The following is a 27,686-nucleotide window of genomic DNA, read 5'->3' as shown; positions in this document are numbered from 1 at the left end:
AAAAATCGTATAGAGATTAATGTTTGCATTTGTTGGCGGCTGTACTGAATCTACCGTTTTTAACATCGAAAAACTTCATTTTATGCATTAGATACTTTAAATTCATTTTCCTCATTGTGAGGTTTTTGAATTTTTCCCTGCCCTCGTGTAGGTTTTAGATCAGGGGACGGTGTGATAATAGTATGTAGTTTGCAATAATCCGTAGTCTGTCCAGCCCTTTGAGACTCCTTGTGATTATTGGGCTATACAAATAAACATGGCAGCACGGCGGCGCAGTGGTTAGCGCATGTCTTGGGAACCTCCTGTGTGGGTTCAAATCCAGCTCCAGACTTCCTGTGCGGAGTTTGTATGTTCTCCCCGTGCTTGCGTGTTTTTCCTCCGGGCACTCCGGTTTCCTCCCACATTCCAAAAACATGCATGTAAGGTGAATTGGTCGGTCCAAATTGTCCCCAGGTGTGATTGATGAGCGAATGAGTTGTCTTTCCCCGTGTGCCTTGTGATTGGCTGGCAACCTGTTCAGGGTGTCCCCTGCCCACTGCCCGATTATTGCTGGGATGGGCTCCAGCACCCCCGCGACCCTACTGAGGATAAGCGGTGTAGCTAATGAGATGAGACAAATAAACATGACTTGACTTGACTTAGGCAGTGTTGTTAAGAATGCTTTCTCTCTGTAGTGCACGGGTGGCAACATTTTTTACCCAAAGAGTCACAAAAGCAAAATTTTTTCTTTTTTGTTTTGGGGGGAGAGAGATAAGAACAATATATTTTATGAAATAATAAAAAAAAATGCCAAGACATGTCTCCCGACAAAAGCTAATACAGCACAATTTTATTTCACTGTGTGATGTTTGATGATTTTATACAATTTATAAAATCCTAACAATGCCAGACCCTCTCTCCCATTTAAAAATAAATACACGATATAAAATGTGTCTCCCTTCCGCAGTAAGTCAAGAGTGTGGAAGCTCATTTTGACAGTCATTTCCCCCCCAAAATAATGGTTTCAAAACAAAGTGCGAGCAAAGTTCTTTTGTAAAAATGTCACGAAATACTGCAAACAAGATGGATAAGGACATATTTAGCGATAAATGAGAGTTTGCGCTATGTGTGCATAGCTCCGACAATCTTTCCCTCTCAACCATTCAAGTTTCTCTAGGTGCTTTGCTGGAGTTTATGGGTATGGGTGTTTACAGTTTTTCTGTGGGTTTTCATCATAAAGGGTCTCAACAGTGAACATATATTGTCTAATGAGCTTACATAAAAAGGATTCATTGGCAATGTATGTAAATTACCTTACGGGGATGAATAAAGTATCTATCTATCTATTCATCCATCCATCCATCCATCTATTCATCCATCCATCCATCTATCTCTCTATCTGATGAACTGAAAATTTTGCTCATTTAAAGGTTTTTGTTTTATGTAAATTCAACCTTGGCCTTCCACTAAAATAAGAAAATAATATTTAAAATGAGGTACCCTGGTATGGCAATTTGAAGATAATTTCACTTAAGTATATTATGTTATTTAAAACAATAATTCAAAAACAAATCCTAAAATAAGAAAATCGTTTTTTTAAATTAGTATAATTATTTGCAGTGCAAAAAAAAAAACTGGCAGAAAATTATATAATTAAAATGTTGCCTAATTGAAGACATTTAGATACAAAAAAGGAAATACTTATCCCCAAAATGAGCAAAAAAAATCTATTTTACTTTGTTCGATTCAAACACCAAAAATGGAAAAAAATACTCCAAAACAATCCAACATCCTCTAGATTTTGACAATTCTTTCATACTCTACCCTTACATGTTTTATTTTTTTAGTAAAAAAGTTAAAATATCTTGAATCATGGAAAAACTACAACCAAAATAATCATTTCTGTTAATTTTGTTATGTATTCATTAATTGGAAAAACGTTTTATTTCTCAAAATAAATGATTTTTTTCCTTTTCGGCAACATTTCTACTCAATTTTTTAACTAGAGTTTTGCTGTCAGGGAAATACTTTGAAAATATATCTATAACCCCCACCTCATCCATAAAAACACCAGGATTGCATATGAGCCCACCGACCCATCTCAAAAGCCTCTTCAACCTGCTGCCGTCAGGGAAAAGACTGCAGGGTCTCAGTGCCAAATCCAGCAGGCTCAATGACAGTTTCTTTCATCAGGTGTCAGGACTCAGAGCTCTCTTTCTGCCATACCTCCTACCACTTCTCTGGCTTCTGAAAAATCCTGTATTTTGATTCCGGCTCATATTTTGCAGTTTTTATTTACAACTTTACATATTTTCATATTCATACGCATATTTCTTGACCTTGTTGTTATTTGTATCTTATTCGTTACTCGCGGAGAAGTCAATTCATCTGTGCTGTATGTTGTGCATCCAGCAAATATGTCAATAAAGTTGAAAGGTGAAGTTAAATACATTACCATTAAGTACACTACCATTCCAAAACAATTGCAACATTTATTTATTTACATAACAGTAAAGCACACTGCACCTTTAAGCACCAAGCTTTCCAAGTTGACGTTTTTCTCACTTGTGAGTCTCATCAGGTTAAGTTCAAATTACAATATTACATCTTATTTCATCAGGGAGAGCTGCAAACAGATTAATGGATGAAAATTAATCATTAGTCAGGGACAATGTCTTGAAATAAAGGTTTTATATTCGATAGTTCACTATTGATGTTTATAGAAAATAAATGAATGTAATAAAAGGTTTTTGTTTCGCATTTTTCCATGACACATTTGATAAAAGGAGTGTGTACTCTTACAATATACACCTAATGTTTAATGTAACAAAAGTTGAATGGTTTTCCCAGCTCTTCTAATCTTGTAAATTTCAAGACAGAGAGTAGATGGCGTTCATTGGAGAATGGATCTCCAAACTGCCACCAAAGTCCAAGTCCCTCACGTCTCTCCTTTGGGCCCTGTACTGGCCAATGAAGGAGCCGTCCTCATTGAACGGGTGGTCTCCTCCGTCCCCGTAGTCCACCAGGCTGTCGTCGCTTTCTGACCGCTTTACCACAGCCTCCTTGGAGAGTGGGCCACTCTGAATTCTCCTTTCTTCCTCCCTACAGGTTGAGAAAATAAACTAGTTGTCCCTTGAGATGTAAGATTAAATGTTTGCAATCCTTGCCTTCCCTTGTGTTCTAAATAATCCGCCCCAATCAAAATGAATAGAAATTCAAATGTTCCCCCTTTTTTTCTCGGACATTCCCGACATTAATCTGTTTTTATAGAGTACTAAAGGCAGTACATACCACCGCGGGTAGGGCAGAGTAGGGACACGAGTTATCCTACAGTAAAGAAAAAACGTTGTTAGTGGATCATTCATTAAACCTGTGGCATAAAAACTGATGAAGAAATCCTACCTTTCAAAAGAGCTTGAGGTAAATGAAATGGTTGAGAAAAATGAAAGAAAGGAAGATATGATTAGAGAAAATACAGGCGGGTAATTTCACGTTTAAGAGTAAGGCAATCATTTTTTTCCAAACAAAATGTGTTGCTCAATTAAAACTTTGAGAGACCATCAGAGGGTTCCTGCAGATTGCCAAAAAAAAGCATTACCTGAAAGAAAATTACATTTTAGGAGTGGATAATTGCTCTAGGCTACTTATTTTCAAGTCAAGGCCAAATCCAGGCCTTTTTTGTACAGGCCCTAAAATCAGTATTATTGCATTATACACCAGGAATTGTTGAGTAATGCTGTACTGTATTTTTCTTTACTTTACAATCTTTCTCATTGTACAAAAAGGTGGTTTTTGGTGAATAGATTTAGACGCTTTGTTGTATTTCAATCGAATTACCTTATTAAAAATAATTAAAGTGGGTTAATAGAAAAATTGCAATTATTTTTTTCTTTAAAGCAAATTTATTTCACTGTAATAGAAATGAAAGGGTACCGATGTATTTGTTGGCGGCTTTAAAGGTTATTAGCATCTTTGGACACCTTGAATCCATGAATATAACACTGTATATAATAATTGAGACACTTTTTACTGACTTTTGAGATAAGTTTTCATAATAAGAACAAAATTATACAGGGAGAAAGAAAGAGTCACTCGCTTTTGTTTCAGCCGCTCTATTTGCTCCACGTGTGATACATAGATACAGCAACTACGGTAGGCGTTGCTTAGCGCTCGTTTACTGATCTACTAACACCAGCATCTTTCATTTCGTTTTCATGATATGGGGATTTTTAAACAAAATAAATTCATCTTTTTTGTCTGTTGAAAATTGAAGATGACTAACAGAGCCATGAGAAAATATTTATTTATCATGTAAGGTTTCCAGCCAGTTCAATTGGGTACACCAGATTAAATGAATCCTTTTAAACATTTTCAGCATCCCATCAGTTCGGCCCTCGGCTTGTAGCTTAAATTGTTGATTTGGCTCTTCCACCCGTTTGCCTTTGATTATTATCAACCTATTACTGCTTTAACAGGTCAAATTTGATTATTTTTCAACCTTTCTAAAAATTGATAAACCTAAACGAGAAACAAGCACCCAAGAGAAAGCACAGACAAAGCAAGACCTTGTTGTTGACCCCGGAGGCAATTATGATTATCAATTATGATTAAATGAAGACATAAACTTCTTAGAAGAAATTGTCAACATTCAATCAGGCCGGCCCTCGAATTGTAACTATTTTTAATTCGGTCCTCAGTCCCTTTTACTTTGACACCTCTGCCATAGGGTTGTTCATTGTATTTTGTCAGAAAACAATTATGGATGTTTGACATTTATAAAAAATGAAAAACAGATAATACAATTACCTCATGAATGTTTGCTATTACTCTTACCGATAATCAAAGGAGCCTTCTTGATCAATGTCATCCACGGGTTCTAATGAAATCTCTTTCTTTTCCCTTACTGAAATTCAAAAAAGCAGGGAATTGGGTTATGTCAAGAGATAGGCAGACATTGTAATAAACTTCCTGAGAAGTTGTGAATGTGAGACCTGGATATTTCCCGCCTCGGCTCCTCTTGATGAAACACACGATAAGCAGCATGAGCACGATGAGGGCCACGGCACACATGATGCCAATGAACCAGCCTTTGGTGGAGAGGTCCACCTGATCCTGAGCGTAGACTGCGGACAGGTAAAGTTACACGTCATCTTGAACCTGGAAGATGGACAACTGCACAAATGCCTAGCAGAACGTTACTTTCAGTGGTGTAGTGCGGCGACTCCTCCGTATGCCATTCGCCCAAACCCAAGTGAGTTCTGGCAGCCACGGAGAATCGGTAGCGCGTGTAACGGTCATATCGTCGAAGTGAGAAACTAGTAACGTTGGCGGTGAACTCCTCCATGTACTGGTCCTCGCCTTTGGTGGCGTTGACTATAGAGTGGGAAGAAATTCGATTTGGTGAACGTGGAAAATAGACACAATTTCAATTAATAATCACCTGTCTGATACTTGAGGGAATACCCGGTGATAATTCCGTTGGGTTCTGCTGGTAGGTCCCAGTCAATGTAAATACTGTCCAAGTGACGCTGCTGTATCCTGAAGGATGTGGGAGCAGATGGAACTGGAGAGGAACAGATGATGACTTTCAATGAGGGGTACCATAGCAACAAAAAACTCATACTTATGGTCCAATCAAACCTTAAACTTTAGGATATAATGTGTCCAATTTTAGGCGTTATGAGGTTTAATTGTCAAAGAAGAGAGATTTCTCAAAATCACTAGGGAGCACAAGGCTTTCAAAATGGCACAAAAACAAGGGCATAGGCTTGGTCATTGGTGGGGACATAGCACATGTTTTAAGCGATTACATAATATTGGTGGGAACAAAACAATGATTGTTGGATATTGGTGGGGACACATCCCCTCCGCCCATGCCAGAACTGTGCCCCTGCACCAAACATCATTTCGGAGTCACTGCTGAGAGAATAAAGAATTCAACACTATTTAGGTGTAAAGTTAAAATTATTCAAATTAAAAAATGCCTTTATTGTTGTATTTTGTTGTTAAAATGCATCGCCATGTGATGACTGGGAGAGGTTTATGTGTTTAGTCTGCTGAACCACTAGAGGACGTTAAAGACTATTTATTGCACATGTGTCAGAAACTGGTCGAGGGCGGAAGGTTTGAAGTTTTAGAGGTTTCCCTGGTTAATCTTAGATCCATCACATAAAAAAGATTGTTATTCGCGTTTCTGCCAAACTTGCTAAAGAATCAGTTGTTATTGAAAAGGGAAATCATACAGAAGTCCACCCTGGGCCACAGTCGACCCCTCTTCAGCCTGGGAGTTTTATACCCAAAGCCATCCCACTTAGCCAAGGGGGAGGAATTCAAATGAATTCAGATTCAGATTCAGATCTACTTTATTGTCATTCTAGTACACGTGTATACAGAACGAAATGTCGATACATCTGACCCGCACAGTTTCCTTGAATGTACAGATATAAATAAAATGTTGTATTGAGTTGGAGTATTGAGTACTAATAATATACTAAGTAATTATGGCTATGTATAGTATTTTACAGTAGTGCAAATAGTGCAAGAGGAGCAGCTAACCAGATGTGCAAAATGGGCAGTCAGGTAAACAGTAACAATAACACTGTAACAATAACGCTGTAAGTACAATAGTGCAGAGAAACAGATGTATGGAACAGCTCTTATGATACATTTTTATTGGGGAGAAATGTATGTATATGTTGATAAGTACATTTAAATACTGTAGTATTTTTTATTTAAATTAAAATTATATAAAGGTTCTGATATAGATGAAAACATATTTACCTAATTGCAGTATCAGAGATTTGAAATCAAAATTGCCTTACCAACAGATTGTTAGGCATTACACTAACCCCTTATGAAGTAGCTTAACTACACACATTTTAAGTAGAGAACCTAAAACATCAAAATCCTCCTAAGCAAAAAACTGGTCTCTGCAACTTTGTTGATGACAATTTCATTGTCTATAGCCTTTTCAGTGTACATAAGCATGAAGGTCTCCAAAGGTTCCTGAGACAGTGAGCTTCTAAGCCTAGTTTTTACACATATTTTAAAGCAGAGAACCTCTGCTCACATGCAACCTGAGTACAGGAAATGCTGAACAGAAACTTGTATGTCAGCCCAATGACATGGTAGGCATCTGTAAGGGGGGTTATTTTCATTTATTTTTTTCTTCTGTTTCTTTTTTTCCACCAAGTTTCTTTCTTCTTTTTTTTCTAGCATTTTTCTTCTTTTTCTTATTTCTTTCCTACTTTTTCTTCCTTTTTTCGAGTATTCTTTTGATTCGTGTAGTCGTTTACTTCTTTATTCTTTATTCAATATGATTTCTTACTTTTTCTCTCTGTTTGCCTTTATTTTATTTTGTATTACTTTGTTTCTTTTTCGATTGTTGCCCTTTTTAGCTTCATTTGTCCCCCAAAAGTAAGTTTCTGCATAATGTTACATAAAAAATGATAATATCTAGAAGCTTTCTTGCCCTCCATCGTATCTGACTCATATCATTTGCGCTGTTCTGTGTCAAGTTTACCACTACAGAATTTCCCCAGATGATAAAACTCACCTCATCACTACGATGTTGAGGTTGTGCTGAATGAATGCATGCGTAAGGTTAGATAGTGCAAGTGACATATACATGTTAACATTATTTTTCTCATCCAGCCAGCCCAAACTCCACCTTGACATGAGACGGCCTTTCGGGAAATCTCCCCTTCTTCCCAATTAGTCACTCTGGCATTTGCTCCATAATATATATTTATCTTTGAATTATAAAGAAAGATAAACAATCAAACACAGGGCCCATTTGGGGCTCAGATACCCACAATCACAAACAAATGTGCATGGGGGGAACTTTACCTCCTTCAGGTGTAGAAAAGTGCACATAATTGCTAGGAGGCCCCTCAAATCGACTGTTGGCCACTACAATGTACATCTTATAGTTGCTATAAGGGTTGAGGTCCATGAGAACCCCCGAGGGCTCTGGTCCAGTGTCTGTAAAAACCTGGGACTTCAACGCTCTGTTGACTCTCAGCCACCTCAGCTGACTGCTGTCCCTCCAGTAGTACACCTACAAGGCCGAGAAGAACAATTTTCATTCTTGAACCCCACTTTAGTCATAACCCAAAAATTAGTTTGTCAGTCTTTGAACAAAAAATAATCATTTGTTTTTGTAATATTTTAGAAAAAAATACAGAGATTCAAATTCCAAAGCAAATACAAATACCTGGTGTAAAGAACGTTTGTACAACATCGTATCATGTTGTTCTTTTCTTTGATAACGCGCTTTGTTAATATTTCTAAATGCTAACAGCAACACACCTTGTATTCTTTCAGTTCCCCCATGATGGAACTTTGCGGCACTGGATCCCAATGCAAAGTCACCTGCGTGCTTTGGACATCCGACAGTTTCAGGTTTTGGGGTGTGCTTACAGGACCTTTGAGGAAATAGAAAGTTGATTGTGTTGGTACAAGTTGTTTTGAATTAAAAAAAAAAAAAAACACAGTTGATTTTCTCTTTAATTTGTTGCTAGAAATGAACAATCAATTGATGAATACAGTGAATTGCGGGACTCACGGTCTTCTCCGGAGTAACCTATGACAATAGGAGACTCTGGTCCCAGACCAAAGTCGTTGACAGCCTGGACCTTGAGCTCATAAGGCGTAAACGTATCTGCGTCGTAAATGTAATATTTCAGCCATTTGGTAGTGGCGTTCTTCCACTCCTCTCTGGAGTCTCGTCTTCGCCACCAGACAAGGTACTTGAGGTGTGGTCCGTTCCACTCTCTGTAAGTCAGAGGCTGGAACATAAGAGATGATATAAGGGGCAGTGAGATTTATGATAGAGTTTCTGGTGCAGTATTTATAAGTGGGTGTTACCTCCCAGCTGATCTCCATGTTGTTTCTCCATGTTCCAACTCCTTTTACATTCCTTGGGATGACATCAGGAGCTGTGGAGCAATTATTATACTTAGTCATTGCCATTGCCGTCTATAGTCACAATGACTGAGTTAATGTAAATGATGTCCATAACAGTCAAAGGCAGTAAATGATCTGAGAAGTAATCATTTGGGTTTCAAAAATGTCAATGTAAACGAAACTTAATTAACTTCATTAAATTGGAAAAAAACAACAAAATATGAGTGTTAATTCCTGAACACCAAAACATCAAACCCACGGGCGCCGCTGCTCTGGAATCGCGTCGACAGACGACTCGGGCGGCTGGGTCCGATTTCATTGATGGCAATGACGCGAAACACATAGTATGTGAAAGGCATAAGATGCAGAACAACAGAGTTGAGGCTTCCGGGGTATGTTGACAAGTTCTTCCACTTTCCAGGTAACCAGTCATCGTCGTCATATTGCACCAAGTATTCTGAAGATAAAGACAAATAAACACAAGTCAAAATCAAAAATGCATAGTCATTTTAGCGGATGGGTTCAATCGCAATTGTCGTCAAAGTTTATGCTATTTAAGACTATATTTTTTTATTAGTTTTGGGGAATAAGCATCACTGTACATCTGCTGCATGTGCTTAATATTTGTGTTGTTTTGTCAGTGTTCTCCAACTTAAAGATACGGTTAAATACTGCAGCTGCCACATTATGACAGCTGTTTGTAATGTTGGGCGATAATATACAGTAAATTTCAGATCTAGAATGTTTACCAATATTTGTGTATACGAACATTACATTGGTATAAACAAAAGCAGTTGCTTTCTTATGTTCATTTTTCAAAATGAGGTCAAATATTTAGCATTTTTTCCTTTTAATCACTGTACATTAGACCCAATTCTGAAAAGAGGCTAATCATTTGCAAAAATGCAGAAACATAGTACTAAAATGACAGATTGAAGATTAATTTTCTCTTAAAAATATAGCTTGTTCCTTTTTAACTAATCTATTGTTTTGTAAACAATTGCTCCATATTTTGCCTTCTTAGTAATAGTGACAAGGCAAAATACCAGCTGGAAAATTGTAATAAAAAGAGGAAAATAATAATCCTTCTGATTGAAAAATTATGTTTTCACTAATTTACTTCATTTTGTTATTTTCCATTACTATTGGTTTCATGTTACCAAAATAAGATTTAAATAACCTACTGGTAAAAAAAAGACAAAAAACATTTAAGATGATCAAATAAAGAGAATAAAACAAGACTAGTTACTGATTTTTTTATTTGTTTTGTAGTACACAAGTTGGTACATAAGTCATTTGGAAGTTTTTTGTTGAAAAGGCCTGTGAGTGTAGCCCTTGGGGCCAACTCAAACTTATTGTTTTATTGCCCAATGTTTTTCCTTTCAAAGATATTACCAGAGAAAAATGAAATCAGGGTTTGGAATGCCTTTCAAGTTGCATCAAATTTAGTTTTGCAGCTTGGAGATCCACGCCACATCCTTCCACGAGCATTCAAAGGCTAAACATTTCTTTCCTTGAAATGTAAAAAACGCCTGTACTCCTCCGATGTGTCTCAATGTATTTAGCGGCACAGTTCCTACCAGTAATGGGACTAAAGTTGCTGTCTCCAGGCAACCAAGAGAGTCTCACACTCCGTTCATACGGATCGGACAACTCCAGTTTAGTCGGCGGTTCGGGGTAATCTATACACAAACACACATGCACATTTGAGAGAAATGACTTGTTGGCCAAGTCATGCCCCTTCCCCAATCACGTCATACCCATCACCATTAGGCGCGCTGATGCTGATGTTTCCTCAAGCTCGTTCTTGATGTCACACGTGTAAACGCCAGCATCACCTCGGTTGACATTGCTGATGACTAGATTTGATTCGTCCAGGGATATTCTGAATGTTGTATTTGTAATAAGTTACAAAGGAAAAAACGTGAGGCTACAATGATGGCAATTACCATGTGAAAACACCAAAACACCCACCTCCAACCAAGTGTTAGCGTCTTTTTGTCTTTAAACCAGGTGGTTGTAACGGGTGTGGTTACGTCGGATTGCACCCCGCACTCCAAACGAACGTCACTCCCACGGATGACTTTCATGTCTTGTGGTCTTTTTAAAATCAAGGTAGGTTCTGAGTAGAAAAGGAAAATTATGAAATACATAATTGTCATATGTTGGGAACGATGATCCTGATGTTCACTATGATGAAAGATGGCATAGCAAATACAAGTATTGTTTCCTATTTACTGACACCGACAGAGATGTTGATCTTATACTTACACACCTACAAGTTATAGCAATTTCACCACATTCGATTATTTCGATAAGGCAGGGATGTTCAAACTCAGTTTGGCCCTATGGCCAGATACAGACTGTAATGTTGAAAACTTGAAATCTTTGGGTTACCGTAGTTTTTCAGTATTACTGTATGGCCGAGAGCGTCCTCCATTCGGGCCCCAATGTTGTGGAATGCTCTGTCGATCGATCTGCAACCTCAGTTGAACTGTTTAAATCAAGGCTCAAAACACACTTCTATTTTATAGCATATGAATGACCTATATTTCATGTTAACAATATCGGTGTGTTATTTGTTATTGCAACATCCATTACAGCCTGGTCATCCTGGAAGGGGGTTTCTTAATTTTCTTCATGTTGAGGTTTTTGAGTTTTTCCTTGCCCCCATGTAGGTTGTAGATCAGGTGATGTTGCAATAATAGTCTGTGGTTTGCAATCATCTGTGGTCTGTGCAGCCGTTTGAGACTCCTTGTGATTAAGCGCTATACAAATAAACATGACTTGAATTTACTTATCATTTAGTCTACTTTAGTAGCCCACACAATTTTATATAGAATCATTGTGGATGACAATGAATCTTTTCTAAGCATAACACATGTGTTGATTTTCATGTTTGGCACTGAATGTGTTAATTGGATCATTTTAGGTTGAATGATTGCAGTTTTACACCTGAACCAAATCACCAGGCTATACAAACTCAAGCAGGAGCTGTGAAAAAAACTGACTTAATTGTCGTACTGTTTTCAAATGAATAAAAAAAGAAATACATAATCAAGTTTTAGTAGTGCATGGACAATAGAATTAGACTTCATTGTGCCCTGGCCTACTAAAGCCGTGAGTATGTCTTTTACTGCCCTCTAGTGGCCAGAGAGAACATTCGATTTGGATTTGTTTTAAAAATCATAAATTTTGATTGAAATGAACTAGTGACCCGCTTCTTTTATTGACAGTCAGAAATTTGTGGCAGGCTATATTAAATCATTCAAAGGGGCCAGGTCCGACTCATGGGCTGTATGTTTGGAGAATGCTACGATAAGACAGTGGTTCTTAATTGGTCTGTCTTCAAAAACTACCAGCCCACTCTAAAAACGAGTCGCAACCAAAAACATTAATGAAAAAAATTTACTTCAAGGTGTATTGAATTAAAAGATTGTTCAGTTTCAACCAAATATATAATATATTTACTTAAATATTTTGATAAATATTTATTAATAATCGTTTTTCATATTTATTAAAAAAAGAACAATGTTTCAGCAGAAGTACCAATGACATCCTGTTGTATTTTAAAAAGTGTTTTGAAGGGACTGTGTGTGTTGTTTCACCTCTGGATGTCCTTGCATTGTGTAGTGTAGGTGTTGTAAACTCATTTTAGCTTGGAGGTCACATGAAAGAAAAAACATTTTCACAGTGGCCTGACTGGAATATGACTGGTCAAGTCAAGTCACATTTATTCATATAGCCCTTAATCACAAAAATGTCTCAAACGCCTGCACAGGATTACAATTACTCAATTACCTGATCTTAAACCACTGGTAAATTAATGGCATAAAAAGTGCGTGCCTTTTTTGAGGCTCAACATTTAATTTTGATTAATGGATGTACAATTTGATAAGAAAACAATTAATGCGGGTGTTTTTTCCTCAATATTTATATTCTTCACTAAGATTTAAGTTTTTGTAGTGTTTATCAACTGTGCATTTGTAAAAAAAATGGTAAAACCAAAATGGAATTCCTTTCCACTTAAGTTTTTTTAAACTTGGGCAAACTTTTGCAGAACAGAAAGTGACAAAAATGGCATAGAACCACTTTCTTTAAATGACTGGTTTAATGTTTTAAAACCGTTCTGCTTTTCGTTTGTTAATAAAAATGTTTACCTGACTATGAAAAGTTCACTATTAGATATCATATCGATTATAAAAAGGGGCTAAAGCTTCTTTAAAGTTTCTGCAAAGGCACCCGGGTGCTCTTTCTTTGAATTTCATATTTTTTGTATTATCTTAAACAGCACTTCCATGACTTTTATTTTAGGTAAAACAACATTGGAATTGGGTTTCCTCAATGTTCCCTAGTTGATTAATCCATCCATTGTCTCCTCCGCTTAGCCTCAGTAAGGTCGCGGGGTGGTTGATAATGGTCATAGGTTACAGCTTTAGTGAGTGCTTCACGAGTAGCGCCTGGCTTTGGCGACATCAAGGGGACATATTCAAAAATGCAAGTCATTGTGTGATGCAGCTTATGTTTCTCTTGTGCTTCTCTTAGCATTATATTGCGGGCCATAGAAAATGTTCAATTAGCCCATGAGCCATGTGTTGGACACACCTGTTTTAAAGGTGGTGTCTATCTACTTACTGACGCCATCTTTTGCTGAAATCATCATTGCAGCCTCTGTCAAGCACCTTTTGTTGTGCGTACATTTATGTGAAATTCTTAGAAGCGCTCGAAAAAAACTCTTCCTTTTTCATCATTTTGGGGGTTTGGGTTGGCATTTGGACTGCATTTGAATCAGTCTTTTTCTTACTTTCACTTTTTATTTATCCTGCAATAAAAAAAAAAGCGACCTCATGCATGAAATCACTCCCCCCCTCGCCTCCTACCCTCAAATGTAACGCACTCCGTGGCTGGAACAACGAGGGTAAAAGTAAGATAAAAGCGATAGGCGCGGTGGAAAAAAAAACATGTAAAGGCTCTTTGAACTCAGTTAGGCATTGTTAACACTTAATAGAGAGAATATTATATTGTAAACTTTTTAGGGACACTTCCAACAACACAGCCCAGCTTCTGAGTATACTAGAACGAGAACTGCATCTGTTATATTATTGGGACAGTTTTGAATTGTGTTCAACAGTACTTCTTTGGAAACCATTCCCAAACATATTCTACCTTTGTTCTTGTACAATAGTATGCATAAACAAACGTCTTGCTTACCTTTGACCTCAATTCGGACCTGCGTCTCATCCCGACCTGCGATGTTGCTGACCACACAAACGTACGTCCCTTGATCCTCGACCTGTGTACTCTTTATTTCCAGCGTGCCATTACTGTGCGTCTTGAAACGATTTCCTTCCAGAGTCCCCTGGCCGTACTTGGACCTGTATTGGCAAATATTTAAAAACTGCTATATTTTTCCAGGATTTTTAAAGAGAAACTGCACCTGCTCACCATCGCAGGTCTGGCACAGGAGAGCCAAAGTAGCGACAGTCCAAAAGGGCTCGACGTCCCTCCACTACCTTGATCAGTTCGTTACTCACCCCAAGAATCCGTGGTGTAGCATCTGGTAAACATCAATTGAACATTTAGGAACATATGTAAGATTTGATCAGTTTTCCTCGAGTCAAGGGACATATATGCAATCTCGAGGCACAGTGCACATGAAAATTCTTAAACCAAAATATTGCTCAGTTTACTGTATTTAATATTGTCAAGACAGGCTATAATGTACAGTAGTCTAAGTTGACATTATCAAATTGTTGTATCTATCCATAGTGCAGTGGTTAGCACACGTGAGGTCCCCGGTTCGAGATCAGGTGAAAACATATATTAGCCTGGAGAAGGATGGGTGCCACCAGGCAGTAGTTGCCCAAGGCACACCACAGGAAATGGTAGCCCTGTGACCCGAGTGGTTAAAGGTTCCAACCAACCAACCAACCTATCATCAAAGAGCCTTTAACCCCAGCTGCCACTCATTCCCTAATTAGTTCTCCTATTTAAACACGTCATTCACATGTACTCCTTGTCAGTCAGTCAGCGAACCTTCGCACATGCAAATAAAGCATTTTAGACTCTGGCTCCCATCTGTCCCGTCCCGTCCTGTATCCTGCTCGTTTGTCCCTGGCTTCCCGATCGTCTCCTGTTACCCGACTTGCTTCCGATCTCTGACCACGCTCCGTTCCCCCGTCCCGGCTGCCCGACTTGCTTCCGATCTGCGACCACACTTCGTTCGCGAGGGCTTCTTACTCTTCCTGCCCAGCGAGCACTGGTTCGCTGTTGTTTTTTCCGCTCGCCCTGACTTCCCCGATCCCTAAATAAAGCATTGTGTTAAATTACGCATTTGAGTCCACTGTTCGTACTGGTCGTGATAGGAAGTATAAGTCCTAGTGGACATTTTTTGCAAAATATTATCTTATTTTACTGGAAATGCTAATCAAATCTTCAGGAAAACTGGAAAAAATAGACTGTTGGCCGATTTCATACCAGCTACTCTAATTACAATAAATTCAAATTCGAGATGTGTTTTAAGGAAAATACTTGGCCAATATTCAAAAGAAAAAAGATACAAGAATTTCCAAACGCAATTGCTAGAGAGTCAAGTGCTCAAAACTGATCACTGCTCGTCCCAGTTAGCACATGTGTTTCCCGGCATACTGATCTTGGACTTTTGTGTTTTGTTTTTGTTATTGTGCTTTTCCCTGCTCCCTACATATCTCTCTTCAATCTTTCACCCCCATGCATACACCTCCATTAGCAACCACCAAATTCCTCCATGGTAAGTGCTCATAATAATCCCCCATTTTATTTCCTTAACATCATGTTGCTGTTTAAATTACTATTCATATGTGGGTTTTTTTTGTGATCATGAAGATACGTTTTATAGCTTTATATGATTAGCTTGTATAATTCAGGGCGGCCAGGAACGGATTAATCGGTTTTCAGTTATTTCTTATGGGGAAAATGTGTTCCAGATATCAGAAAACAATCCAGGAATGAATTAATCTCGACTGTAGATGAGAGACTGTACTTAAAATTAGCCCATCTACCTGTTGAAAGAACTAGATTTTTTCAATGTTAAGTCAAATGCTATCTTCAAACAATACAAGTTAGCAATTGCCTAACATGATACACCAGTTTAGCACATTATAAAAGGAGGTACATTTTCCCAGATGTTTTTGTCCTATTCAGGTTTTGCACCCAAAACACGGCGACTACTCACGTAGTACATTGACAAAAGCGTTGGCCAGTAAGTAGCCATATGGGTTGGAGGCGTTGCACTGGTAGACAGCTGTGTTGATAGCCGTCACACTGCTGAGGGTCAGAGTATCTCCTGACACCTGTCTGTTGGGCTGCAAAGTGGCACCTTGAAAAAAACAAAAAAACAACACATTTTTAGAGTCTTTTGCCTCGCAAACACATTCATCCCAAAAACATACTCTCAATTGGTTCTCCATTGATAAACCAGCTGACCGTGGGACGGGGAACGCCGTCGGAGCGGCACAATAGTCGCCCGCTTTCCTCAGGGGCCAGAACCAAATGTTGGGGCTTTTCCAACCAAAACGGAGCCGCTGTCAAAAAAAAATTCTGTCTGTTTCCGGAACGAAACTGTGAATGCCCGAATAATTGGCATCTCACCTTTGACTGTGACGGTCAGAGTGTGTTGGATGTAGCCGATCTTGTTGGTGGCTGTGCAGACGTACTCGCCCGCATCTTCAAAAGTCGCTTTGGGGATTTCGAGCATCTTGTTGAAGTTTCTGATCTTCACGCGTGAAGTCGCCTTCAAGTTCTCACTATTCTTCGTCCAGGTAATACGTGGGGTGGGGCTAGTCCAAGTAAAAATATCTTGAAATGTCAAACATGCAATCTTTTAAATGTATTTTTGTCAATACGCATAACTTTATTATTGAAGTAATTTTAAGGCGAGTAGTAGCGAAATGGTGTGGGGTGGGAGGTGGGTGTTATATATAAATCAACAAATGTAACTTCTCTGGTAATAAATAAACCCATCTGGATTTTAGTAATGAGCACTTTTAGGGATATTTTTTGTGTATTGGTTCAATTTTTTGTTGTTGTCATTAACTACATGAACACATTTTAGAGGAATTAACTGAAAGTTAAAAAATGCAGTGTTTTTCTAGGTTTTTCAAACAATGAAACTGTATTTTTGTTGTTTACTCACGAAATCAGCAATTTGGGGTACTGGTTCGTCATGCAACCAAGGAAGTGGTTTAAGGGACGCAAGTTGTGCATCGCTGCACTCGAGATACAAATTGGGCAATTTTCCGTTTTGTTTTATATATTGTTTATCTGAAGTATACTGTAAATGTTTTGGAGGAATTTCATAAATGAAAAGTACCTGGTGTTTTTACCAAAAACCAGGTAAACGCATACTTAACATATCTTTTCACCTTTGTAAATATTTCAGCCCGTTTATACTGACAGCTTTTCATCTTATTTTTCTTATTAAAGTCTTTATTACTGTACATGTTTTCCTCGAGTGCCATGTCTAAGCTTGTTGCTTATGTTTTTTGGATCATTTCAAGCTGTGTCTGCCATTTTTGAACAGAAAAAAATACATGCTCTAAACAAGATCGTCACTGGTAGCCAACGACCTCATCAAACACAGCAATACAATGGGAAATAATACTGTGTTATCTTTTTTGAAAATTAAACTAAATTGTGACTGTTTTTGTTTCAACGTAAAACCTTCTGAAGACAAAGAAAACCTAAATCGTTAAGAGTCATAATGAAGACTATATCATGTAAAACACTCACACTCCTGCAGCAATGCACTCCAGCAGAAGTTCCTCCCCTAGCAGAACCAGAACAGAACTGGATGAACCCTTCGGAGACAACCATTTGGGGGCAGCTTCCACCACGGCTCGGGCTGCAAGGGCAACAGCATGAATTGAAGACTGCCTTATGACAGCACTACAGGGTTAGCAGTCTGCAGGGATCCCAACTCTAATAAATAGGCAAGGTACAAAAGTCACTTTGAAATCCCAATTGGGGGCGAAATCAACAAATGGGGGAATGGTAGAGAGGAGAAAAGAACGCGTACTAGTTAAAACCTTGACGACAACCGGCATCTTTTGCTGGATGGCGTTTTTATATGGGAAGCGGGCGCTACAGCAGAAGTCCGAGGTGGAATCGTTGAATTGCACGTTAGAGAAATAGAGATCCCCGTTTAGCCCCATGGAAACCCTGCGGTCCTGCCGCACGGCGTGCATGGTAGGAAAAGCCGTTTGGATTGGCCAGTTGAAGGGTCTTGCATACGAACCTGAAACAAAATACGATCATTTAAGCAAGTTTCACAGTAAGTAATATGTCTCACCAACAATGATTTGAATATACAAACATCTTGAGGAAATAGGACTGATGTGACCGTTGGAAGTTTAAAACGCAATCCTTAAACCATTTTTTATCGCACATTAAGCTACTGTGTTTAAAATGTGTGATATAAAAATGGCCTCCATCTTTAACCTTGATTTTTATAATGTACGAAAGTCAACTTACAACTGGACATCCAATAGGTTTCTGGTTTGGGTGGCCCTGCTGGAGTGTCACAGGCCAGAACCAAAGGCGAGCCGGCACTAATGACCACGGGTTCTACAATGTCCCGTGGCCATACAGGAGCTCCTGTACAAGAACAAAAAATGTCCCTTTAATTTAATATCTTTTGATTGGTTGGTCTGCCTGCCTGTCTGTCTGTATGTCTGTCTGTCTCTGAATGATCCATTTATCCAACCTTGCATCCCTCCATCCATCCACCATTTCACACATCCATTCGTCCATCTGTTCGTCCTTCTGTCCATGCATCTACCATCCATCCATCCATCTATCCTCTTGTCCATCCATCTATTTGAATCAGAACCATGTGTTTTTCCACCTACTGTACAAATGCAGCCTGATCTTATTTGTGTACGCAGAGCCAAATTGATTGGAGGCAACGCACTGATATTCCGCTTCATACTGTTCTGGATTGTTCCAGGCGTTGATGTCTAGCGTCCCTGAGCGTCTGCGCATCGATGTCTGCGGATCACGCGCCACATTGAAATACTTGCCATTCCGCCGCCATGAGAAACTTGAATAAACACAGTGAGATGAGGTTAGGGGGGGAGAAAAATGTCTTTTAAAGGGAGTTTGAATCCAAACTGTGAGGTGGGTTGAGAGTCTGCTGCTCACATCGGATGAGGGTTGCCCTTGGCCTCACACTCAATGACCATGGTGTCTTTGGGGTCAACAATATGCTCCTTCATAGACTGCTTTATAATAGTTGGGGGTTGTCGGACTGCAGGCAGGCAAAGAATGAGTGTGGGCATGAAGCCAGAAGGGTCAAATACGTATGACAAACTCCAAGCAGAAAAATAATTGAATGACTCACTTTCCAGAGGAACGTCCAAAGGCCACACACTTTGCCATAAAAGCATCAGCAGTGCTGGTTTGATCAGTTTGCCCATCGTGACTGTGCATGGGGTCCTCCACTCGTCACAATGTCATTGTTTTCTTAAATGAAATATTTCAGATTGAGTACATAAGTTATTTTAGGGTGTTACTATTTTCTTACAGCGAATGCTAAAGACCACACATCAATGTTTGAATATGAAACATTTGATTTTATACTGCTCTACACCATCTTTCAGGAAAACATTCTCACAAAATTGAATTTGCCCTTCAGCAGCTAATTTTCTTAATTTTCAATATAAATACCTAACTATATTTTCAATTTCCTTAGATTTTGAGAAACAGAGCGGCCCAAATAAACAGTATCCAAAGGGATATTGTGTACTATTTAATGCCACAAAATTGGTTTGAATAATAAGCATAATAAATGAAGTCTTATATAATCATGCATTTTTTTAAATGGCTTGTTGGTCAAAAAAGTTTGACCTAATTTGACCTAACATGATCTTCACCTAAAGTGAGCTGACATAATTGGCCACCATCTAGCTGCTAAGTGTACACAAAAAAAACAAAGAAAACTTGCAAAAGGCTGGACTAATGAATGAAAAGGAGCATGGTCCAGTTTGGTCACTTTAAGTCTCCATAGTTTGTATTCTTCCTTGTGGTTTTCAGCACTTGTTTTAGATTGCACAACACAATACAGTGACATCTAGTGGTCAAATGAATCACACTGTCCCTTTCAAAGTGTATATTTAATATGCAGTGCAAATGCCTATGGTAAGTACGGTACTATATTGAGTTTGCCATTCGCAAATATTTTTACAAACAGGGTGTTTCAGGTAAATATTTTTAATACAGCACAGTAGATTGCTTTTAGGGACGGATAAGACTGAAACATTTACAATTCACTAAAGTAATTGCTAATACATATTAGAATTCTGCAAAATATAGAATGCACCTGTTGACAACCTCTAACTTATCACTGGCATTCTTCTCTATTGCTTCGAAAACATTCAGTAAGATCGGACTACCCTTTTCAATGAATACAACTTCGATTTTAAAGATGTTTTAGTATCGTGATGAATTTAGATGAAGTCAAAGTAAAAGCTTTTGGAAAATCCTTCAAAGCCTTAGTGTGTGATATTTACCACGTGATGGCACTGTATTGTCTAATGCAAATGAAAACCATTGTCACTGAGCATAGCAGCGAGATGCCAGACAAACATAGATAGATAGATAGATACTTTATTCATCCCCGCAGGGAAATTCACACCCATGGCGGTCACTTCTAGGTAGAGATTCCACTATGTAAAATAAATACAAATTTCTCAACGTATCATTTGTTAAAAATACAAATTAACATTGGTATGATGGTCCAAGTATTTTTGCTTAATATTCATGTTTTTTTCTACCACTAAGTGTCACTAAATATTACACACTGTCCCTTTAAGAAAATCTGCTTTTTAGATATTTTGAACGTACCTTTCTCATGCGACTCTCCTCCCTATCCAATTTGTCATAAGTAAACATTCCACAAATGAATTTATTTTCCGCGCTGTAATGTAGATCAGCAGCGTTAAACCTCGCTGATGGAGGTCGTGTCCGTCACTGCCACTCGCATGGTGTCTACCCAGCTCATGAATAATGAATGAGTGCCATACAGCCACCTACACCTCACTCCCTGCTTTTTGTTGGTCTTCCCTCACAAATACAATTTCCCTCAAACTCAATCTAGTGTTGCTTGCAAAGAGAAATTTCAGGAAGCATTTTTGTCATGAATCCTCCATTGACAAGACATTTAAAATGACCGGAGTTGAGCAAAGAGTTTGCTTCTTTAATATCGTTAAAGCTAATGACGCCCGTAATTTTCGAAATTGTGATTCTTAAAATGCATAAGAAAGCAGACGATAGCACATAATGGGGGAGATTGCATTCCTGCTGCTCATGATGACATCAAACTGTGGGCTTTATTGTTCTCTGAATAACTGCGGAGCGTAGTATGAAAGCAATATTTGTTTCTCTCGCATACAATTTGCACGTAGCAATCCTCCAGTCCCATGACGCCCAGGCAACTGGCTCATTACTTACTGTACATTGGTTGCTATTTCCTCCTCAAAAGGAAAACTATTCTCAAAGGGAGAGTATATCCAAACATTACTTTGCATACATGGGTATTGCTTTTAAAGAAAACAATTGCAGAGAGGAATCACGTTTTATGCTGTCACCCCGGCATATGTGTTTGACTAATAATTTCAAGGAAGACCAAACATATCATCTGTGACCGTGGGTTAGATCACTGTTTCTCAACTGGTGGGTTGGGACGCAAAGTTGGGTCTGTTCTCAGTGGGTCGCTGGCCTTTGCAAATGCAAAGAAAACAAAATAACTGAGGGTCAAATAAAACCCTTAAAAGTAGATTGTGACAATGCCCTGCAAATGTGAGTTGACACCCACTATTTTACACCGAAGAAAAAAGACCAGCCCTGCAACTGGCTGGCAACCACTTCAGGGGGTCCCCTGCCTAGTGCCTGGAGACAGCTGAGATGGGCTCCAGCACCCCCGCGACCCTACTGAGGATAAGCGGTGCAGATAATGGATAGATGGATGGAAAACGACCAATAAAGTTTGTTTAGAAATGTTGAGCATGACGACACCCACATTCCGTTATCTGTTTATCCTGGTTAAAAGGGACCAGAACCTCCTGCGAGATCTGAAAATTCAACAAGTATACCCCCCACATTTAAAAATGAGCTCTGCCAGCCCCTGCTTGCAGCAATAATCAGATATAATGGATCGTTTTCAGTGGAAAGAACGAAAAAAAGAGCCGCCACGCATGACTCAAGTTTGCGCTCTCAGCAATATGCGATCGGGGATAATGGATCACAGCTGCACTAGTAAAGCTCACTTTTTGGTAGACAGCAGAACAGCTTCCAAGCCCAAGAAGAATTTTGCACTTTTTTGTTTCATTTTCTCCTTTGCATTTAAAACAATTTGGAGTTTTATTAACAATTTGGAGCATTGAAGGGAATAGTATTTTGAAGTTGTTTTGGTTTTGCTGGTCATTTTGTTTAAAAAATGTGAATAAATTCTACTATCTCTCATTTGAACTGCTTTTCATGTTATACGTTTGAGAAGTGGAACCGTGGATTTCAGCTTATAATTAGGGTGGGATGGTGGTTCTTCAAGTAAGACAAGTTGGAAAGTACAGGGTTAGATTATGTAGGGAAGAGCAGCGGGCGCAGATCAGTGCCAAGTACTGCGCTGCACAATGAGGGAATCGACCCGGTGACGACAAGATGCAGACGTGTCAATAGAAACACACGGTCCAAGATTGCAGGAGAAGAAGGGGAGGGGGCGGTGCTCGTATCGGTTACACTTGACACTGTCAAGCAAGGGGATTGTCCTTTGGAGCACATGAGGTCATTACATGGAGACTGGGTTTTGACGAACATTGCCCAACAGATGATGCTGTTGTGATCTCCTTTCCAAACAAGCGTACTTTGGCATGCTTGTGACAGACTCAGCAGTAAATTTATAAAGCAAAAAAAACAAAATCCTGTAACAGATTTAGAGTTTTTTTTCTCATTTTACACATCTTTCTTTGTTTTACTATATTTTATTCTTTAGATTTTTTTTTTTTAAAGTAAAAATTAGAATATTTTCTGTATTTAGTGATGCGTCATTCATGAACGAACCAACTCAATCAGACATTTTTTCAGGGAATCTGTGTTGTTGACTTTCAATATGTTGAGTATAAAAAGTCACTAAATAGTTGAAGCAAAAAACAAACCTTATAAAGCCAACGATGCACTATCCTTAACTTTAGCCTGCACCACATTTAAGCCAAAAGACGTGAATAGATTAGAATAAAATAGAATAGAATATACCTTTATTATGATTGTTACAAAATGGGTTGAACATATTGTGACAACGGAATTGGACGTGGCACTCCAGTTTCACATTGTACTGAGAGAATAAAGAAAACAGAAATAATAAAAGATAATTTGCACAATATTTACACAAGAAAGTGTGGGCATGTAGAGGCAGAAGATATTTACATTGGGTGTTTACATACAGTTTTGGGATCGTATAAGTGCAATATGCGGTAGATCAAAATAGGCAACATTGTGCAAAGTAAGCATAGGCATGAATACAATTTTACATCTGTATGAAGTAGTGTGTTTGCAAGAGTTTCAGTTTTTTGTGCAGTGTGTGTTGGCTTTGAGGAAGACACTGTTTCTGAGTCTGTTTTTTTTTTTGTGACCTGTAGCGTCTGCCGGAACGCGGTGGCCACGGTGAGAAAAGTCCTCGATGATGTTTTTTGCTCTGCTGAGGTATCGAGAGCAGGCAATGTCCTCCAGACTGGGCAGAGAGCAACCAGCTGCATCATCATAATACAGTGCCACAACTTTATCAAGACATTCATTTTCCACAAAAATCGGATATGAAGAGCTGCAATGTTGTCGACTTGCTTCCCACTAGTAACATTTTCAAATCTTACTAAGCATTCTTTGACACCTGATTCCGTGATGTGACATCCATCCAGTGCAAAATGCGCTATGTTACTCGCATTTACGGTCTCCTCCATCACAACAGAGACGACTGGTGCTTTATTAACTTCCCATTTAAACCTAAACTAATCCCAATCTAATCCCCATCACTTCAGCAATAGCAGTGATCACGTCGTAATAAACTTAACCCAACGTCCCACTAAATACCTTTTTAGTCGATAGTTGGTAACGTAAATCTGTGTTTCTCTCAACAATGAGAGAAAGAAGCTCCACATAGTTCCCTTTGTTTTGAGATTCAGCACTTCCATCATACGTCTATTCATTATCTGCACCACTTATCCTGAGTAGGGTCGCAGGAGAACTACCCAGCTATCTTCAAGCACTGGGCAGGGAACACCCTAAACTGGTTGCCATCCAGTCGCAGGGCACACAAAAACAGACAACTCACTCGCTGAGTCACACCTACGGACAATTTGGGCCAGCCAATTAACCTGACATGTATTTTTTTGTAATGTGCGGGGAAACTGGAGTGCAAGCACATAAGCATGGGGAGAACATGCAAAATCCTTTCATTGTGTCATCGAAATAAAAGATCTTGATTGCCCCAAAAAATAGTATTTTTAAAATTTCCCTATTTGTTTCAATTTTTTGTTGTGGAGCTCCGAAAAGTTTATAGATGTGATTCCCTTCAGTCGTCACGTGTGATAGTGGGGAGCGTCCTATGTAGGGATCCGGCCACCCCTATCGCTCACCCAATCAAATCTGCCCACTCCTACCACGAACTCAATCAATTAGCTCTGTGTGCTTGGCTGGCGTTTTTCCTTTCCTTTTGTTGTTCTGTGTTTTTTTAAGGATTCCTTAGCAACGGAAAGCCAAAATGGGGCATGTTGTTGTGAAGACGGTGCCTTTCATACACTGGACCGAATATTGTGTATCAGCGTTGCTTTTGCTATGCACGCTTCAAACCCTACTCTTAGCCTAAAAGACAGCGATAATTTGCATGCGTTTCATTTTGTCTCCGAGCCATGTGCACTGCTGGAAAGAGCCATATATGGTTCCCGAGCCCTAGGTTCTCAATTCTTGCTGTAGGAGGACTAACATGACATGAACTAACGTTTTTCAATGCTGTAAGCATGTCTAGAATAAATATTACCGTTACAACGTAATTTTGAGACGAAGAGTGAAATCAGCTCCTTATTTTGTTTGCTTCTCTCCCGTCTCTTTTGTTAAAGTCAATCGGAGCGCAAGCTCCGCCCCTTTAAAGCGTCAGCATCACAAATTGACGCTGCACTCTTAATTTCAACACAGAAGTCACATTAAATGGGTAAGAGCACAATGCAACATTGTTCGGGATGCGCAACACATTATTTTGAGAGTCTACCAAAGTTTAAAGTTAACAATGGTGAAAGTAACAAAAAATAGAGTCCAAACCCCAAGGCAAACCCCAAAAAGATTAAAAAATAGTGTAGTGTTCATTCGAGCGTGTCCAAGACATTCACATACTTGCACACACCACATGAGGAGCGTGACAGAGGCTGCAATTATGACATAAGCCACGAGATGGCGTCAAATCCAAATTCCGCACAGCACTTTTTATTTATCATATATTTAAATACGTTTTCAAGCAATGTAGGAAAACTGTTTAAAACAAGAGTGTAGTTTTGGCAAGGACAAAAGGGGCGTGTCCCCACCAATATGAAACATCATCATTGTATTGGCCCTACAAAAATGATGTAATCACTTTAAAAAAATGTACTTTGTCCCCAACAATGCCAAGAGCAAACCTGCGCCCTTGGTTTAATATAACCATATATTCATGTTTTGATAAAATAAAATATATTTTTTAAAAATCATAATATATGGAAAAAACTAATATGAGCAAAGTTATTATTATTATTTTGCGGAATGAGAACATTTTACCACAAAAATGATTATTTTGTACTAATTTTCCTCAGTTTTCGTTGTGTATACAATATTTGTACTCAAAATTAACAAAATTGCCATCGACAGATAACAATGCTTGTTTTAAGTTTTTCTTATCCTTGTAGAAAGAAAGTTGCAAAATTGCAGATGGATTTATAAGAAGGAGTCATTTTCTTATTTTATTATGGAAATGAGTAAAAAGAAAATGTGAAAAAATAATACTTGTACTGTGAGAAATATTGTGCCAATCAAGTAAGGTGTTTTTTTTCATTTGGTAAGAGAATTCAATGGATTAGGGGTTTGAAACTCAATTTACTTGTATCTTGTCTGCAAAATAGTAGTAATAAATAGTAATAGCAGGAAGTATTTTAAAGCTTCTTCTTCTGCCCACTCCCTTTGGGTTTATGATTATGTTTTGTATTATTGTATTTTACGGATGATTGCGTGCCAATCGTATATTAATTATGAATTGATTTTTTTGTGCTGTGCCAAAATGAAAACCCCACACGCAAACAACAACAACCAAGGCCTTAAACTCTCATTCCGCGGTTGGAAAGTTTGAGATCATTTGCGAAAGAAAATGGATTTGCTGTTGATACTATTGACTAGTTCTATACTTATATACTAAGATTCCACTGTACATTGAATCAAGTCAAGTCATGTTTATTTTTTTAGCACTTAATCGCGAGGAGTCTCAAAGGACTGCACAGATTATTGCAAACCACAGACTATTATTACACCATCCCCTGATCTAAAACCTACATGAGGGCAAGGAAAAACTCAAAACCTCAACATGAGGTAAATGAAGAAACCTTGAGAAGGGACCGCACATAAAGTAATCCCCCTTCAGGATGACCAGGCTGCGATGGATAATGCAACATCAAATAACACACTCATAAGCTGTAGAATAGAAGTGTTTTAAGCATATAACGCGCCACTCTTTGATCATTTGCGATAATAAAATGGTTTACTGATGATATCATTGACCAGTACTATATTTATACTACTAAAATTGCAGTGTACATAACTGTACAGTATATAATGTGGCATCAGTAGTGGTTACATATTATTGTGAAATATTTGTAGTACCCTAAAAGCAAAAAAAACACATTTTTTCATAAAGAAAAATTAATTTAAGGAACACATGGAGGGATCTGTTAATAAGTAACTTGGGACAGTTTTCTTTTTTCACGTTTTGAAATAAATCCAGGTAAATACCACTTATGACGTTGATTATGACGTTAAATAGCGTTCTAAAGCACAATAGACTCCAATGATGCCAAAATTATGTCAGATGCAATTAAATAGTCATATCATTATCAATAAAAGTATTGTATCCAGAGACAAAACGATTGTCCTACCTTGTAATGTGCTGTCCAGCTTCTCATTTGTTGCTGTGATAAAAATAGTTTCCGTTTCTTGGCATCTTCAGTGTCAGTAGCATCTCATCCAGGTAAATGATAGGTAGGGCTGGCCCAGTGATCGGCATATTAGGCGTGAGACAACAAATCCATTGTGGAATGTAGAAAAAAAACAATACATAACGTCAGTGTCACCGTGGTGCCAGAATGTTATAAAATGCAGGTGACATGAATGAATGTTAAACCAAGGCTATCAATGTGTCAGTCATTTGATTATATTTCGTTTTAAAAACAACCTTAGCTGATGGTGCGATTTTCAGTGCAGAAGAGTAGTGAAAGCTTCTTACCGACCTTAACTGTGACTGGCACCATGCAGAATATACTCAATACCCCATTGTTTGTGAGAAAGACAGTCTTATCTGGAGATCGTATCTCTGTGGCTAGACATGGGTGGGATTTGGCTCCTGAAATTCATTAACCGGATCATCAAAACGAGAATTTTTTTAATTCATAGCCATGAATTCAGAAGAAACAGCGTACAAAAACATGAATAATATAAAATATCTGGAAATAAAGTGCATCAAATGCTTTATTCACACAAGGATTACT

At 38.5% G+C, this 27,686-nt stretch overlaps 1 protein-coding gene across 2 annotated transcripts; it reads right to left on the bottom strand.

Moving 5' to 3' along the window:
- Nucleotides 1-812: 812 nt before the first annotated feature.
- On the bottom strand, nt 813-27,338 carry nfascb (neurofascin homolog (chicken) b). Of its 2 annotated transcripts, XM_088331198.1 has the most exons (26): nt 19,265-19,367; nt 19,066-19,171; nt 18,774-18,964; nt 18,397-18,519; nt 17,942-18,160; nt 17,656-17,767; nt 16,516-16,703; nt 16,317-16,448; nt 16,100-16,243; nt 14,332-14,443; nt 14,098-14,261; nt 10,861-11,008; nt 10,647-10,771; nt 10,467-10,568; nt 9,146-9,343; nt 8,848-8,918; nt 8,546-8,768; nt 8,290-8,405; nt 7,828-8,038; nt 5,420-5,542; nt 5,179-5,352; nt 4,971-5,102; nt 4,813-4,882; nt 3,382-3,393; nt 3,271-3,306; nt 813-3,081 (listed from the first exon to the last, which is right to left on the bottom strand). In XM_088331198.1, the coding sequence occupies exons 1-26, from the start codon at nt 19,338-19,340 to the stop codon at nt 2,850-2,852; spliced, it is 3,540 nt and encodes a 1,179-aa protein (XP_088187324.1). In that variant the 5' UTR covers nt 19,341-19,367; the 3' UTR covers nt 813-2,849. The 2 variants fall into 2 exon arrangements, with proteins under 2 accessions (XP_088187324.1, XP_088187323.1); XM_088331197.1 differs by lacking the exons at nt 813-3,081; nt 3,271-3,306; nt 3,382-3,393 and adding an exon at nt 27,078-27,338 and having other exon boundaries at nt 4,093-4,882; nt 19,265-19,386.
- Between the last annotated feature and the right edge of the window lie 348 nt (nt 27,339-27,686).

This window comes from Urocampus carinirostris, chromosome 3 (assembly GCF_059441175.1).
Source record: "Urocampus carinirostris isolate Australia breed hairy pipefish chromosome 3, RoL_Ucar_1.0, whole genome shotgun sequence".
Taxonomy (NCBI): domain Eukaryota; kingdom Metazoa; phylum Chordata; class Actinopteri; order Syngnathiformes; family Syngnathidae; genus Urocampus; species Urocampus carinirostris.
Note: the sequence above shows the minus strand (reverse complement) of the source record. Positions and strands in the feature narration are given on the sequence as shown.